This window comes from Thunnus thynnus, chromosome 5, assembly GCF_963924715.1.
Source record: "Thunnus thynnus chromosome 5, fThuThy2.1, whole genome shotgun sequence".
NCBI classification, from domain to species: Eukaryota; Metazoa; Chordata; class Actinopteri; order Scombriformes; family Scombridae; genus Thunnus; species Thunnus thynnus.
The window spans coordinates 31,727,330-31,743,456 of NC_089521.1; the positions used below are offsets into that span (position 1 = coordinate 31,727,330).

General features: G+C 41.5%; 1 protein-coding gene across 2 annotated transcripts; it reads right to left on the bottom strand.

The window, feature by feature from the left end:
* Window positions 1–1,371: 1,371 nt before the first annotated feature.
* Window positions 1,372–16,095, bottom strand: LOC137183580 (fibroblast growth factor receptor substrate 2-like). 2 transcript variants are annotated; one of them, XM_067590737.1, is made up of 7 exons: window positions 15,653–16,095; window positions 9,224–9,304; window positions 9,014–9,105; window positions 7,312–7,498; window positions 3,915–4,049; window positions 3,072–3,226; window positions 1,372–2,913 (listed from the first exon to the last, which is right to left on the bottom strand). In XM_067590737.1, the coding sequence occupies exons 3-7, from the start codon at window positions 9,077–9,079 to the stop codon at window positions 1,861–1,863; spliced, it is 1,596 nt and encodes a 531-aa protein (XP_067446838.1). In that variant the 5' UTR covers window positions 9,080–9,105; window positions 9,224–9,304; window positions 15,653–16,095; the 3' UTR covers window positions 1,372–1,860. The 2 variants fall into 2 exon arrangements, with proteins under 2 accessions (XP_067446838.1, XP_067446837.1); XM_067590736.1 differs by having other exon boundaries at window positions 9,224–9,312.
* Between the last annotated feature and the right edge of the window lie 32 nt (window positions 16,096–16,127).

Sequence of the window (16,127 nt, forward strand, 5' to 3'; positions counted from 1 at the left end):
TTTTTTGTGGAAACGACGCGTACGAATTAAGCGAGAGTTTCACAGATCTAGGGTTACCTAGACAGACACGCGAATACTTTCCAGAGACTGAAAAACTCGACACCGTTTTGAGTCTTTGGAGCATCGTAATGAAGAAACGTGTCACCCAGTGCAGCGGTTTGGCTCACTGATGTGTTTTTAAACGTTTTTGGACACAAAGACAAAGGAATAAGATGTTTCAGGCTCTCTCTCACACACACACACACACTCACTCACACACACACACACACACACACTCACACACACACACACACACACACACACACACTACTTGTAAGTAGATTCATTGCTGGTTCGGCTCCAAACGATAAGAAAAATAATTCTTTAAACTCTGGCGTCTTGCATTTTTCACAAGCCAAAAAAATCACCAAAAGAAAAGCCGATCAGCTTTTTACAAGAAGAGATTAGACGGAGCGACGCGTCCTCGTGTTTCAAACGATTCAATCTGAACTCAGATTAAAACAAATTAAAATGACTAAAAAGTCGCCAGTAGACAAACTGGTTTCCAGCACCGAGAATCTGACCATAAAAACTCAGGAAGCAGCGTCTTCTGTTATTAAAACTGTTCAAAACAGTTAATAGAGCTTCAAAAATTAAGATTGGGGTTAATATGGGATTAAATTTGTATCATAATAATTGAACAAAATCTCCAAAGAATCAAGTAAAATGAATAAATTGAAGATGATTCACTTTCAATTCACACATTTTTTGTTTGATTATTATGACACATATTTAATCCGACAGATTAACGAGGTTAATCTGCAGTAATTTAGTTCCTACAGTCTAGAAACACACTGATGATTCAGAGTTTAAACCTTAAAAAAAAATCCTGTTGCTCAAATTATATAATCAGACGCTAAAAGTCAAGATGAAGAATTTAAACTTGAACATTCGAGTTACAAAAAGATAATCAATCAATCAATCCAGTCTGAGATGAATCGATCAGTCTGATCACCTGTCAAATGATCCTTTAAATAAGAAAAAGAAAAAAGTTCTGCTGAGAAACTTTTAAATTTTCTACCTGAAAATAAATAAATTTAAACTAAATATTATTTTTAAACTTTTCTTTTGCTTCTGTTCACTTAATATTAATATTGATCTATAAGTCACATGACTGATCAATAGAATAAAGCAGAGTGAGTCAGCTGATGAAGAGTCGAGTCATGTGATCTCAACGTTTCTAATTATTTCTAATTAAAGACGGACTTGTTTCTATTGATTTAGATTAATACCGATTCTTTCTCTCTTTTCAAAATAAAACCTTCCAATCAATCACTTCTAATTGAGTCGACACACAGATGAAGAGTGAAGCGAGTCGTCTTCTCCACAGAGTACAAATAAAAACAGAACAGACATTTATTGTGCCAGAATCTACTGTACATAGTCAGAAACATAATGTAGTGTACCATGAACTTACAGCAGCATGTAGTGAATCATATAAAAAGAGCTAAATGGAATGCTTTGTTCAGTAATACTGATTTGTACCATATAAGGAGGAGAGGGAGGAATGCAGTCATCATCATCATCATCATCATCATCATCATCATCATCATCATCATCATCACCACCACGCTCTGTGCGGTGAAGAGGAGGTATCACGTCACCAGAGGAACAAACTGCTATACGTGTTCATCACCAGGTGACCACAGAAGAAGTCAGGTAACTCATTGTAAGACTTTCTCAGGCGAGTCTCTTCCTGCGTCTCCGCTGTGGACAATAAAGTTTGGTACTTGAAAAAAAGCACGTGTGTGTGTGTGTGTGTGTGAGCAGGTGAGGGGAGGAAGGAGGGAGGGAGGGGGAGGAGGGGGGAAGGGGGCGGGGTCACACAGTGCTTTTGGTGGGCAGCTCCGTGCTGTTGTGCCGCGTCTTGCGTGACGTGCCGTCGTCTCGCGGCCGGGCCTTCTGCAGGTTGGACATGGCGGCGGTGCGCTCGATGTCGATGAGGGCGTAGAGCTCGGTGCGGCGGGTGGGGGTCGTGGGGGGCAGCGGGGAGGTGGGGGTGCGCGGCGTGTGGGGGTTGCTGCCGTCCGACGCGCCTTTGTTGCCGCAGCTGTTGTCCATCTCCACCTCGATGTAGTTGAGCGTTTTGGGCGGCTCCGGGTGGCCCGGCAGCGGCGGCCGGCGGAAGTCAAAGTTGAAGATGGTGGGTCCGTCGGTGCGGCGGCGGGCCGTGTCGGGCCGGTGGGCGCTGAGCGGCGCCGTCACGTTCTCGGTGTTGACGTAGTTGTGCGAGGACTCGAGGGCGGCGGACAGCGGGTGGGAGTAGGAGTGGTGCAGCAGGCTGTGCTGCTGCTGCTGGTGGTTGTAGCCGTTGAGCGACGGCGTTTTCAGGCTGCAGTTCTCCTCCTCCTCCGAGCTCGGCTTCCTCGCCTCCCACACCGGCGGCAGCGCCGGCAGGTTCTCATAGTCCAGCAGGGCGGTGCGCCGCTGGGCTGAGTTGTTGACATTCTGCAGGTCGGGGGTGAGTGGGGGCGGGCGGTGGCGTCGAGGAGCCGTGGCTGGATTGGACGAGGAGCCGTTGGAGTGTAGGGGGGTCGGCTCGGCCTCAGCGGGGGCCTCCTCCGTGTGGCCGTTAGTCTCTCGGGGCTCCTCGACCTCCTGCGTCTCCTGCTGACGCTTCTCCTTCTCCTTCTCCATCAGCTGCCTCTGAACGGGGGTGGGGCCCAGCACGAAGCGCACGCCCTGCGGCTCCAGCAGCACCTGGGGCTCCGGCTGCGGGGGCAGGGCCGGCGGCTCGGTGCGGACCCTGGGAGGAGGCGGTGGGGTTGGCGGGCACTGAGACTGGGGAGAGGTGGGACTCTCCAGCGGGGTGGTGACGGTCAGCGGGCTGGGCTGCTCCTCCAGGAGCCCCGTGGTGTTTACATAGGTGTGAACCTGAAGCCACAACAACATTATTAACACAATCTCATAATATAATAATACAGTCACAAACACTACTGGTACTGTGATACTTTAACTACATGAAGCTGATAATACTTGTGTACTTTTACTGTAAAGTCAGCAGAAGTACTGCAGTCAGTACTTCATCTTACCGCTTCATCAGCCACCAGTAGAGGATGAGTGGACTCTTCTCCCACAGAGGGCAGACGGGTGCTGGCCACAGACGGGTGGCGGGTGGAGGGGTGAGACGGGGCCTCGCCCACAGAGGGGATCCGGGTCCCACCGTTTGGCACCGAGTACCCGAGAGCTACACACGCACACACACACACACACACACACACGCACACACGCACACACGCACACACGCAGAGGGAGACACGTGCACTTTAATGTTTCAAGTATTCAGAAGAGGAAAAAGTAGAAACATGTAACAAACAGCAGTAATGTCAAAATGTGTGTATAACTGCAGGAGTGTGTATGAGGTGTGTGTGTGTACCTGAAGGAGTGTGTATGAGGTGTGTGTATACCTGCAGGAGTGTGTATGAGGTGTGTGTGTGTACCTGAAGGAGTGTGTATGAGGTGTGTGTATACCTGCAGGAGTGTGTATAAGGTGTGTGTATACCTGCAGGAGTGTGTATGAGGTGTGTGTATACCTGCAGGAGTGTGTATGAGGTGTGTGTATACCTGCAGGAGTGTGTATGAGGTGTGTGTATACCTGCAGGAGTGTGTATGAGGTGTGTGTGTGTGTACCTGCAGGAGTGTGTATGAGGTGTGTGTATACCTGCAGGAGTGTGTATAAGGTAGGTGTGTGTGTGTACCTGCAGGAGTGTGTATGAGGTGTGTGTATACCTGCAGGAGTGTGTATAAGGTAGGTGTGTGTGTGTACCTGCAGGAGTGTGTATGAGGTGTGTGTGTGTACCTGCAGGAGTGTGTATAAGGTGTGTGTGTGTACCTGCAGGAGTGTGTATAAGGTGTGTGTGTGTGTGTGTGTGTACCTGCAGGAGTGTGAGCGGCCTGGTGGTTGGGCTCCAGCACGGCCTCCTCCACCACACTGATGCTGTGGCTGTGCATCACCTCCTGCAGCATGTTGAAGATCTCCTCGGCTCGGGAACATTTGAAGGCGAAGATACCTGAAGACGCCGCAGATACAAGAAAACACTCAGCTGCTGTTCAGCAGTAAAAATAACATCATCAAACTTCTCTTAAAGATCCACATCATTACTGGACACATGAAGTTTTGTTTAGTATGTAAACTAGAGAGAAAGCAGAGAAGACATGTTGAGGAGAGAGCAGGTCTCTGTGCTGCAGATATTAGCAGACATGCTTCATCTCTCACCATCTCTCTCTAATCTCTGAAAACCTTCTACACAAACAGTTGGAGCCTCCTCCTGCAGACTCTTCACTGTTTGGACTCTTTCACTGGCAGTGATCTGCTGCCAGTTTCACTGTTTGAAGAGAAAGTCAGAATGTGGCAGAAAGCTGCTAAATGGACCAAGGATGAAAACTCAGCTACGGATTTATCTTCTCAAAACTCCACATGAAGCCTGGAGTCAATTACTGCACATATAACAACATATATACATTTTATTATCTTTTATACTCAGTTATACTGCTGTTATAATGACAAGTCAATTAACAGAAAGTGATTGTTTTCTAACCAGGTGACAACTTAACAACAGAGACACTTCATTCTGTTTTATATCAGAATAAATACATTATTCTGCTTTTATTGGCTTCTGTAAAAACTGAAGACTGCAAATAAAGATTATTTTCATTTTCAGTGTTATAACTATTAGCCAACAGAAAAAAAATCTCCATCAATTTGGGTAATTAAATAATTTTAAGTGTTTGTAAAGTAAAAATATGAGGATTTAATGCATTTCTCTGTTTTATATCATCATAAACTGAATGTCTTTGGACTGTTGGTCGGACAAATTAAGAGATTTGAAGACAAAACCCCGGATTTTAAGACATGTTTTGGTTTTACATCAACTTACAAAAATAACTGACAGATAAATCAATGATAATAATCATTGTTTGCAGCGTTAATCTGTTAATTATTGTCTCAACTAATTAATCAGTCTATAAAAATAATTTAAAAAAAGTGACAACGTTATATTTTCTTTAAGCCAAAGGTGACGTCTTCAAATTGATTTTTTTAAATCAGAGTAACAGTCCACAACTCAAAATAAAAACAGAAAAAACACAAATCTTCACATTTGAAAAGCTGGAACCATCAAACGTTTGATAGTTTTGCTTAAAAAAACTCATCACTTAAATGATTAATAACTAATCAAAATAGTTCATTTTCTGTTGATTGGATAAATCGACCAATCAGGAAAGCTCTACACTGAGCTCTCACCAATGTTATGTCTTCATGTTTGACTTTTTATAACCTTTAACTATAATAAATATTAAGTTAAATGAGGCCCATTCACAGGGTCGAGGACACTTTAACAACAGAAATCATCATTACAGATCAAAAACATGCAGTGAATGATCAATAATGACAATAATCTGAAGCTTCAGCTCCCCGTCAGACGACAGGCTGGACCGAGGGAAGAACTACGAGGAGACGAGGAGGGAAAAACCACAGTAACGGCAACACGTGAGGGACAAACCAGGCGACTGCACGCAGGGAGAAACAACACTAACACAGGCTTTACTTCCTGTCCCACCCCACACACACACACACACACACACACACACACACACACACACACACACACACAATCGTTTACAGATAATCAGTACTGTAATAATCAATACTGGACGTCTGATCACAGTATTGGCTGGTTGGGGGGGGGTGGGGTGGGCGGATGAGAAGGGAACACACTGAGACTTACCGAACCCTCGGACCTACTGACCCCCTCCCAAACCCCCCGCTGTCTGCACGTCATCCGTATGACAGCGTGGGAATACAGCAGAACCACAAACATGTCAAACACAGTCTGACCTCTGACCTTTCCCTCTAGCGCCACCAGCAGGTACACATTTCAACTCTTTATTCAAATATCTCAACTATTTGATTCACACAACTTTGATCCTCTGACTGTTTCAATAGTTTACTTTATGACCAAATAGCTGCAAAACTAATGACATTTAATTTAGTGCTAATTAGCAAATGTTAGCATGCTAACACGCTAAGCTAATATAGTGGACATGCTAAACATCAACATCTTATCACTGTGAGCACACCAATCATTTTAAAGATTCCTCTTCAGACATGTATTAAGACAAAAAAACTCTGCTTGGAACAATAATGTGTGTTTGATTAGTTCAAATTTACAACGTTAAAATCTTTAAAATGTCATCTACTCCTTCTACCTCATTAAAAATTCCACAATATATGAAAATACATTAAATTTCATCTCAGAAGTTTAACAGCTGGACACAAGATGTTTCCTACTTCACAGTAAAGTTCATTCTCTCATTAGAGGCTTCAAGTTTCCACATCACACTTGTGTAAGGTGAATATCAACCACGACCGGCTTTCAAAACTAGTCGTGATGTCACAGATCCTGCTCGTAGGCCCCGCCCCTTAAAAAATCTGATTTTCAATGAGTTCGGAGAAACTTTCTACTTTCAGCAGATGAAAACAAACTCTGCACATGAAGCTTGAAGAAGATATTTTTTGAGTGCAGTGAGACTTTAAGATAGTTGTGTTCTGCATGTTTACTGCTGACAAACAGTCTGAGCAGGAGACGACTTTCTTTCCTTCTTTATTACAATCTCCATATTGTTTAGACGATCACCTGCAGTTTTCTCTCTATAGTCTTTCTCCAGCTGCTGTCTGTCAAGACTAAAACCTCTCGCCACTTCCTGTCTGCAGCCGGCCTCATCAACAAGGCCCGGCACCCCCACTGACACAGACTCCACACCCCCCCCCAATGGACATTACATGTTATATTAACATAAAAACCCCACAACCTCACATCTGGGATCTTACATGATGCTTTACATTAATGCTACGTGTATTATTATTATTAATAATAATTAATGCACACTGCATCTACTGTTTACTCCTGGTCAATCTTTTCATTTCATCTCTTCTCTCTTTAATATTTTAAATTTAAACCTGTAGCAGCTCCTCTCACTTTTATATTATTTAGGATTAATTAACTTTTTGTATATATTTTTACGCACCACAACAACACCAAAGCACATTCCTTTTATGTGCAAACCTACTTGGCAATAAACCTGATTCTGCTTCAACAAACACATCATCTTCCTTTTTAAACAAAGTGCACATGAAACCAGAGCTGCTGCTGCTGCTGCTGCTGCTGACTCTACTTAAACCAAGAGGCTGGAAGCTACAGCCTTCATCTTCTGTCCTCCTCCTCCTCTTCCTCCCACCAGGATAAACTTGTAGACTAAAGAAGACAGACGTACCTTGGCCCGTCTGGCAGCGTCGGCCGCTCTCAAAGGAGAAGAGGTTGGAGTCATAGCCATAGCGCCGTAGGCACAGGTAAGGCCACCTGACATCGTCACGGCGATGGGTGTGGAGGACCAGCTCGGCGTCGGTCAGCTCCATCACACCAGAGCCCAGCTCGTTCCCATCGTCGTCCACGTTGATCACCTGGGTTTAACAAAAATGAAAGAACACAAAACATTAAAACTGAACGACAACGACCATTTACAGGAAATATTCTTACTGGAGAAATCCCGTTGGGAACACTGGTCAGTGGAGCGACTAACTGATGTTGTGTCCACTTGTTTATGTCATATGGAGTCATGTTTCTGTCCAATATTCACTCTCTTTCAGCTCTCTAGCAACTCCTGAGGTAAATATCTGGCTCTTTAGCTGCTAAATGCTCCACTATGTTCACCAGCTAGTCTACAGCTAACTGTGTCTGTTTTGGTGCTGAGCAGGTAGTGTACAGTGAGTTTTTACAGCTTTTTCTCTGAAAACGACGCTATGAGACGCTGAGAGTGAACTAAAACAGTAAAGTTGCAGCCGGACAGATAAACAACGAGCTGAAACTCACTATGAAGCTCCGTAAAGCCGAGAGGAGCTGCAGAGTCTCTGTAGGTTCATCACTACGAGCCACAACCAACACATTACACACTGTTATCATTACAGAGTTTATCTAGTGTTTACTAGTGTGAGGACATATTTAGTGTGATAGGATGTTACACTGCCACACTGTTTACATTCTGAGCTAATGTTATTCTCTGTCCCCGAGGAGCATTTAAAATACACTAAACTCAACTAGAGCTGCAACTAACAATTATTATCATTACCGGTTCATTTGCTGATTATCTTGTTGCATAATCGTTCAGTCAATGAAATGATAAAATAACAGCATTCACTGTTTTTCAGCCACCACAAAAAATACTTGAGAAATGAATATATGTCATATATGACAAAGAAAAACAGCAAATCATCACATCCAAGCAGCTGAAACCAGCAAATATTTGACATTTCTGCTTCAAACAATCACAAAACAATTATCCGATTATCAAAATAGATACTGGATCATGTTCTGTTGATGGATTAATTGATTCGTCAGCTGATCGTTGCAGCTCCAGACTCAACAAGCAAATACAAACTGAACTGAACAAAACAAAACACTGACACTCATTCACGACAACATGACTGATCCATCAGTAAAAACTGTTTCCACCTGAGTGTTAAATGATGAAATGTGTTTTCTGCAAGTCTGTGCAAACGATGATTTACTAAAGGGCTCCTTACACCAGTTCATAGACTGAGTGAGTTACTGAAACCACCAACAGTTTAAACTCAGTAAATCTGATGAAATGATCGTATACATCCACCTTGTTTTGTTGTAATTATTCAAGAAAACTAAATCAAATATTCATAAAAAACTTAAGGCAGACACATGAAGCGTTCCTACTGTTTGACTACGTGGGCGTAAAATCAAACAGAAGCAAAGTGAGACAATGTTGAGGTGAAGCTCTGACAGAAAGAAGAAGAAAAAAAAACCCCTTTGGGAGATTGAGAAAGAGTAATGAGCCGAGTTTGTGAAACGTCCTGACCACAGTCATTAGTGAATAATCCAGGGTGTGTGTTGACAGACTCCTCCTGACTCTGAGGTCGCTGTTGGGGCAGGCAGAGGCACGAACTCACCTTGAATTTACTTTGATGATTATCTGGAATTGACTCTTTCTCTGGACAGCTTAAACAGCTACCCATGGCTTCTTCAGAGCACCATCTGATGTCTGGGGGGGGGGGGGACAAACAAAAAAAAAGAGACGTTAAGAGTTGATATTAAAGCCCAACGTGTGTGTGTGTGTGTGTGTGTGTGTGCGTGTGCGTGTGTAGGAGGTTTTGGCTCACCTAGATCCTGCCTCCAGTAGCCCTGGTTCCATCCTCAGAGCCTGAGGGACACTCATGCTTTTGTTGCTCTGCACACATGAACTGCACTTCTGGACACACAGATTCACAGATAACATGAGCAAGAGGAGGAGCTGCAAACATTTTCATTATTGATTAATCTGTTGCTTCATTTCTTCATTAACGAATGAATCATTTGAGCAAACATGTGGGCGACGTCTCGTTTAGTCCGAGCAAAAGACTAAAACCTGAACATATTATATATTATAATAGCTTTACTGTCACATACGACGAAGAAAGGCAGCGAATGTTTAAGCTTAACAAGCTGGAAACAATGAATGTTTGGCTTTTTTGGGCTAAAAAATATGACTCAAACTCTAAACATGAGTGAGCAAGACGACTTGTGAAATCTACAAACAGTTTATACGTTCAGACAAACTCTCTGCCCGCAACGTGCTTCATCAGTTACTGTAGGTGCTCGTCTGAGGGCGGCTGGTACGTTTGAAAACATGTAAACGTGTGAAGGAATCCAACAGATTATTATTTTAATTATTGATTTATTGATGAACTGTTGCTTGCTATAACTTCCCAGAGTCAAAGTCTGTGTGTTTAAATGTCTTGTTTTGTCTGATCAACAGCTCATAACTCAAAGATATTCAGTTTACTGTCATATATGACAAAGAAAAGCATTAAATCATCACATCTGAGATGCTGAAACCAGCTCATTTTTGGGCGATTTTGCTTAAAAACGAACTAAAATGATTATAAAAATGGCTGTCGATTAATTAAGTCTTTAATTTGTTTATTTTGTTCATTAAATTAATGACATAAATGACAAAGAAAAGCAGCAAACTTTCACATTTGACTGAAACAATGAATCTCTTATCAAAATAGTTGCAGATTAATCTTCCGTCGATTGACCGATTGATTAATCATTGCAGCTGTAAATTTAAATGAACAGTTAATGCAGTGTAACGTTGATGTGATCTGACCCGCTTGGCCGGTAGATCACAGTTTTACTGGCATCTTGTATATTTTTACTGGTCCAGCAGCCAAAAAATGAAAATAACTTATAACAACCATCATTTTGGTGATTTATTCATTGTGTACATAATATCTACAACAGTGAAGTTCCCTTTAGATTTAGTTACAGATATATAATGTTGATCTACTACACAAATATAAAAATATAAAATTAGGCACATATTGGATCAAATTCTCAGAGAGAATTTATTATAATAACATTTCAGTGAGTGTGGACGATCTTGATAATAAACTCTTGTGTGCAGAAATGTACTCGTTAGATGTTTGTTTGTGTTCAGTTGAAGCTCCTTCTGTCTGCTAGAGACACGGAGCTGAACTGTTTATTATGTAGCGTCGTGTGTTTGTTTCATGGACCCGTAAATATGACAATGAGTACGACGGATGAGTGATGCCAGGGCGGGAAAGATTGTATTTAAAAGGGATTTACTCATGACTCTGATTGGCCGAGCCAGTGACGGCCAATCAGTCCATCGGTTATGTCGGACCGTGTAATGTGCACATTATTTTCTCATTTAGTCTATAAACTGACAGAAAATTGTGAAAAAGTCAATCAAAGTAAAGTCTATAAACTCAGTTCACTATGATAGTCAGACATCTGGAAACAGAACTGAAGCTCAAACCTGTGAAGAATTAATTGTAAATTAGCTGCTGATTAACCTTCTGCTGATCGACTGATGTTTCAGGACTACAGATGTGTGAACTGCACAGGGATGAAACGAGGGATGGGTATGAAGAACTGGTACTAAACTGGTGCCAGCCTGACTGATATATTGGTCAGCTGATATTATCGGTCAATATCGGCCTGTCACAGATATATCGGCATCGGCATATATGTTGTCTGATCTGCACCGATATTTGTTTTTATTTTGTATATTTGATCCTTTTTCTTAATTCAAGTTTAATATATATGTTCATGTTTTTTATTTATAGTAATTTATAATCATTGAATTTCCAGTGAATTTCACTGTTTCATTTATCATTTTATACAATAAAGTTTACTGTTGAACTGTAAAATATCACGCCTCCATTACATATCTTATCACAAGTGTTTGATAATCACATTTAATATCGGTATCGCCCCCAAAAACGCAGTATCAGTCGGGCCCTGGTCAGTACCAAAATACTGACGAGCTCCTGGACAAACGGTGCTGCTATCGGTATTTCTGTAGCATGAATTCATTCTAACATAGCTGGCATCGGTGGCGGTAATGCACCCTAACGCTGGTTGCCACCCGCCATAAACCAGAAAGATGAAGAAGAGGACGAAGATGATACTGCTGCACAGGCAGCAGCAGGCCGAGGGGACCGCCATTGTTCATTATTCTTCCATTAATTGATGAAGTATTTATTCAATAAAATGTCGTAAAACACTGAAAAATGTCTTTTGGTTTCTCAGAGTGCAAGATGACGTCTTCAAATGTCTTGTTATGTCCGACCAACAGTCAACATATATTAAGCAGAGCTGCAACTAATGATTATTTTCATTATCAATTTAACTGTTGATTATTTTCTTTATTAATCAATCACCAGTTTGGTCTATAAAATGCCAGAAAACAGTGAAACATGTTGATCACTGTTCCTCAGAGCCCAGCATGACATCTTCAAATGTCTCATTATTCAGTTTACTGTCACAGAGGACTAAAGAAACCAGAAAATATTCACATTTAAGGAGCTGAAAGAGAATTTTTCTTAAAAAAAAAAAAAAAGCTCAAAACAATTAATCATTATCAAAATAGCTGTCAATTAATTTACTAGTTGGCAACTATTGTAATATTAAGTTCATAACTACAGATAAAAGCAGAACATCTGAGATATTAAATAAACTGTAACAGAGAATATTTGAAGGTTTTGATTAATAAACAGTTAACTGACTATCAAATCATTTTCTGTTGATCAACTAATCAATTAATCAACTAATCACATCAACACGAGTTCATTGAAAGACATCAAATGTGGAGCTGCAACGATTAGTCCGTTTATTCAGATAAAAAGTGAAAGTTTACTTTTTGTAAAAACAGATTATTTTTAGCTTCTGTTGGTCGACCAAAACAAACTGAAGACGTCACTGTGGTCTCTGAGAAAACAAGAAGACATTTCTTCACTATTTCTTCACATTTTATTAACAAAATTATTCATTTATAATGACAATAAGTGTTATTTGCAGCCCCTGGTGCAGAAATATTTAATTCTAATTGATGACTTGTAGGGATGGTAGTATTATCAATTAATCTGTTGGTTACAGAGCTGAAATTAAAATGAATTTATAGTTTAATAAAAGTTTCTGAAGATTTGCTGCTTCTCTGTGTTAGATTATTGTGAACGGAAAGTCTGTGTTTTGGACTGTAGGTCAGACACAAAGAGCCTTTACAAGAAGCCACTTTGGATTCTGGGAAGTTGGAGGACGTTTTCTCACTATTTTCCAAAGTCTTGTAGAGCAAAAGTTTCATCAAAAAAATAACAGTAATATTGATCGTGAAAATAATTGTTGCAGCACTGGTCGATTATTTTTTTTAATTAACCAGCGACAGTCAGAAACCCAAAAGATACTCAGTTTACAAAGATAGAAATCAGAGAAAAACAGAAAATCTGAGACGCTGCAGAAACTGACATCGGAGGATGGATGTGTGTTTGTTCGTTCACGTATTGATTAATCAGTTGATCCTCACAGCCGTAGTTGACTGACAGACACAGAAACAGTGAAAAAACCCTCATTTGTTAGTTCCAGCTTTTTTAAATATTTGAGATGTTTGTTTTTCTCCAGCTCATATCGCAGCAAAGTTTTAGGATTTCGGACAGAAAACAAAAACTTTAGGCATCGCTTTAAAGGACGAGTTCACAATTTTTTCTAGTCTGTCTTAAAACAACAGTCAAGAGCCCAAATGAACAGTGAAACGTGTTTTTCTTGCTGTAATCATTCCTCCTGTTCATACTGACCATTAGAAGATCCCTTCATAATGCACTTACAATGGAAGTGATGGGGGACAAAATCCACAGTCCTCCTTCTGTGTGAAAATGTATTTAAAAGTTTATCTGAAGCTAATATGAAGCTTCAGCGTCCAAATGAGTCAAATCAAGTAGATATCTTTCAACCTTACAGTCTTTTTAGCGCTAAAGTCCCTCTTTTTGGCCGCACCGCATCAGCAGGAGCAGCCCTATAACCACGAATGTCCGAGACTGACTGAGTGTGTCGCTGAGTGATAAAGTTACACCATTGGTCAGCTGAATGCTGCTACTTCCTGTATCTGTTTCAAAAAGTCTCTGGCTGCATCCGCCCTAACACGCTATTTAGTAAGCTAACAGTATGTGAAACCTCAGTATGTAACCAATAGTATGTGAATTGCATACTGTTTACGGGGAAATATTATAGTATGCATGCATATCCCATAATGCAATGCAGTAGTGACAACAACAACCTAACAGACAATGGTGGACAGTGACCAAGGCAGCTCTGGCGTAACGTCAGTAATGCTTCAATTTAAGTGAAAGTGGATGGTTTCACTTTGCTAGGTGTGATGTTTCTTAAATTAGTTCAGACTTTATGGTCGGCACCGGCTACCATGGTTACACGTCTCAAACTGGCAAAGAGGCTCCCAGGAAGTGAGTATCCAAAAAGATACATACTACTGTTTATTCACACAGAAGTATGTTGAATGATAGTACACATATTTGGTAGCTAGTGAAGAGTATAATATGTGGTTTCGGATGCAGCGCCAGTGAAACAGAAGTTACAGCGTCTTTAGCTTCTGTACTGTGACGTATATCCCAGTGAAACAGAATATTTGAGTGATGTACAGTTAAAAGAGGGATTCAAATCAAATCCTTCATATTTGATTGGACTGCTGAGATCGGCAGGGCTTAGCAAGTTTAGCGCTATACGCTATAACTGCCGAGAGAAACGGTGCTACAGAGGACTGTTGGCTCCATACACACACACCCAAACCTGTTGTTAGATCAGGAGGATGATGGAGAGATGAATGAATTAGACCTCAACCACACTGTTTAGGAAAGTTTTTGCCCACTGATATCCAAACACACATCTCTTCCCATCTCTCTCTCCATATTGCTCTGTTAGCTACTACGACCCACAAGCGGTCAAGTGTGGTTTTATATGATGGGTGCGGTTAGCTGGTCGCCCAAAGTCATATTTGATTGGATGAATTTTTGTAAGCGCCCCTGACTTCAGGATGAATCATCAAACATTTGAAACCGTTTTACAGGAAGAGAGGAAAGACAGGGATTTTGATGTAAAAATATTCAAAAATGACTCCTACATATAATTGGCATATAGCAAGAAATAACAGAACAGTTAACACAGGATTAGAAGAAGGAAAATGTATTTTTCATTTCACGGGCCCTTTAAAAGCCCTCTAGTGTTTCATACATGGTGCAGCCACATACTAGGTTTTGACCTAGCCTTGCTGTTACTGTATTTCCACCACAGCTCGACAGGAAAACACTGTCCAAGGAAACACAAAGAGGGAATTTAATGCTAAAAAAGTAAAAGTAAATGTGGCAGATATCCACTTGATATGACTAACTCAGACTGCTGAAGCCTAAAATAAACTTTTAAATGCATTCTGCACAAAATGACTGTGTGGACACACTGTGGATTTTGGCCTCCATCACTTACACTGAAAGCACATTTTGAAGGGGATCTTTTAATAGCCAGTATGAACAGGAGGAAAACCTCTTTCACTGTTCATATGTACACCTGACTGTTGTTTTAGGACACGCTTTTAAAATTGAGATCCTAGCCTTTAAGCTCTGGTAGCTTGTCACTGGCATTTCACATAACTTTACACATATTATAAACTACATTACTACCTATAAAATGAATCAGTTTAATCAGTAATGACACTGCAGGCCTGTTGAACATGCCTTGTGATAGCAGGTTTAATTAAGTCTGTGTAGGACACAATGGGGCAGCATTACTCTAGTTTTCACTATCACTTTCCAGTAACTAGTAAACGTCCATACACGGTGTGTGAGCGGTGTGTTCCCAGTTAACCATGTATGGGTGTTTACCAGCCGAGCTGCTCGGCAGTCAAATAAACACAGAAATGAACAAATCAGACAGCAGGAGCAGCTGTTCAGCAACACTAAGTCACTCAGGCAGCACTGCTAACTAACTTACACAAGTTTGGACAAGTTAAGTACAGCGGCAACTACAGTTTGGAGTAACTTTGTGATTAGCCGGAGCTTCATTCCCCTCAGTGTGGTGTGATAGTGTAATGGCAGCTAGTTAGCACAGAGCTAACTGACCTCTCTGCTGGTTGAATAAGCTAACACAGATTTCAGCTACCTAATTAGCTCCGAGGCTACAGTTAGCGTCCCGGGAACACCTCTCTAAATGTAAATAAACCGCCGATTTCATGAAGCCATACTTACAAGGCACCGTCAGTTTGTTGAATTAAAGCATCCAAACTTTTCGGACATTCAGACAGTTGTGAAGCAGCTCCGATTTCTCTCTGTCTCTCTCTCTTCCCCCAAAAAACGACGCTGGCCAGTTAACCCAACAAGCCAGCTAGCGTTAGCCCGCTGCTACACCAGCAGAGCCTCCATCTTTCCTCTGCGCTGCTAGAGCGCCAAAAAAAACAATCACAACTTCTTTCAAAGGTGTCTAACGCTCGTGTTTGCGCGAATGAAACAATAAAAAACGGTTTAAATCCATCGATAGTCCTCCGTGGTTCACTGCGGGGTGCGAGGTTCCGTCCAAATACACTTTTTCCTCCCTGAAAAGCAAGTTTGCTCGGGTCTCGCCGTCCTTTCTGCTGCTAGCCTGTTGGGCTAAATCACTGCAACTTGGCTAAACTTCCGAGAGTTCAGCAGGCTCAATGTGGTGAAGCCGCGGAGCACAGCGCAT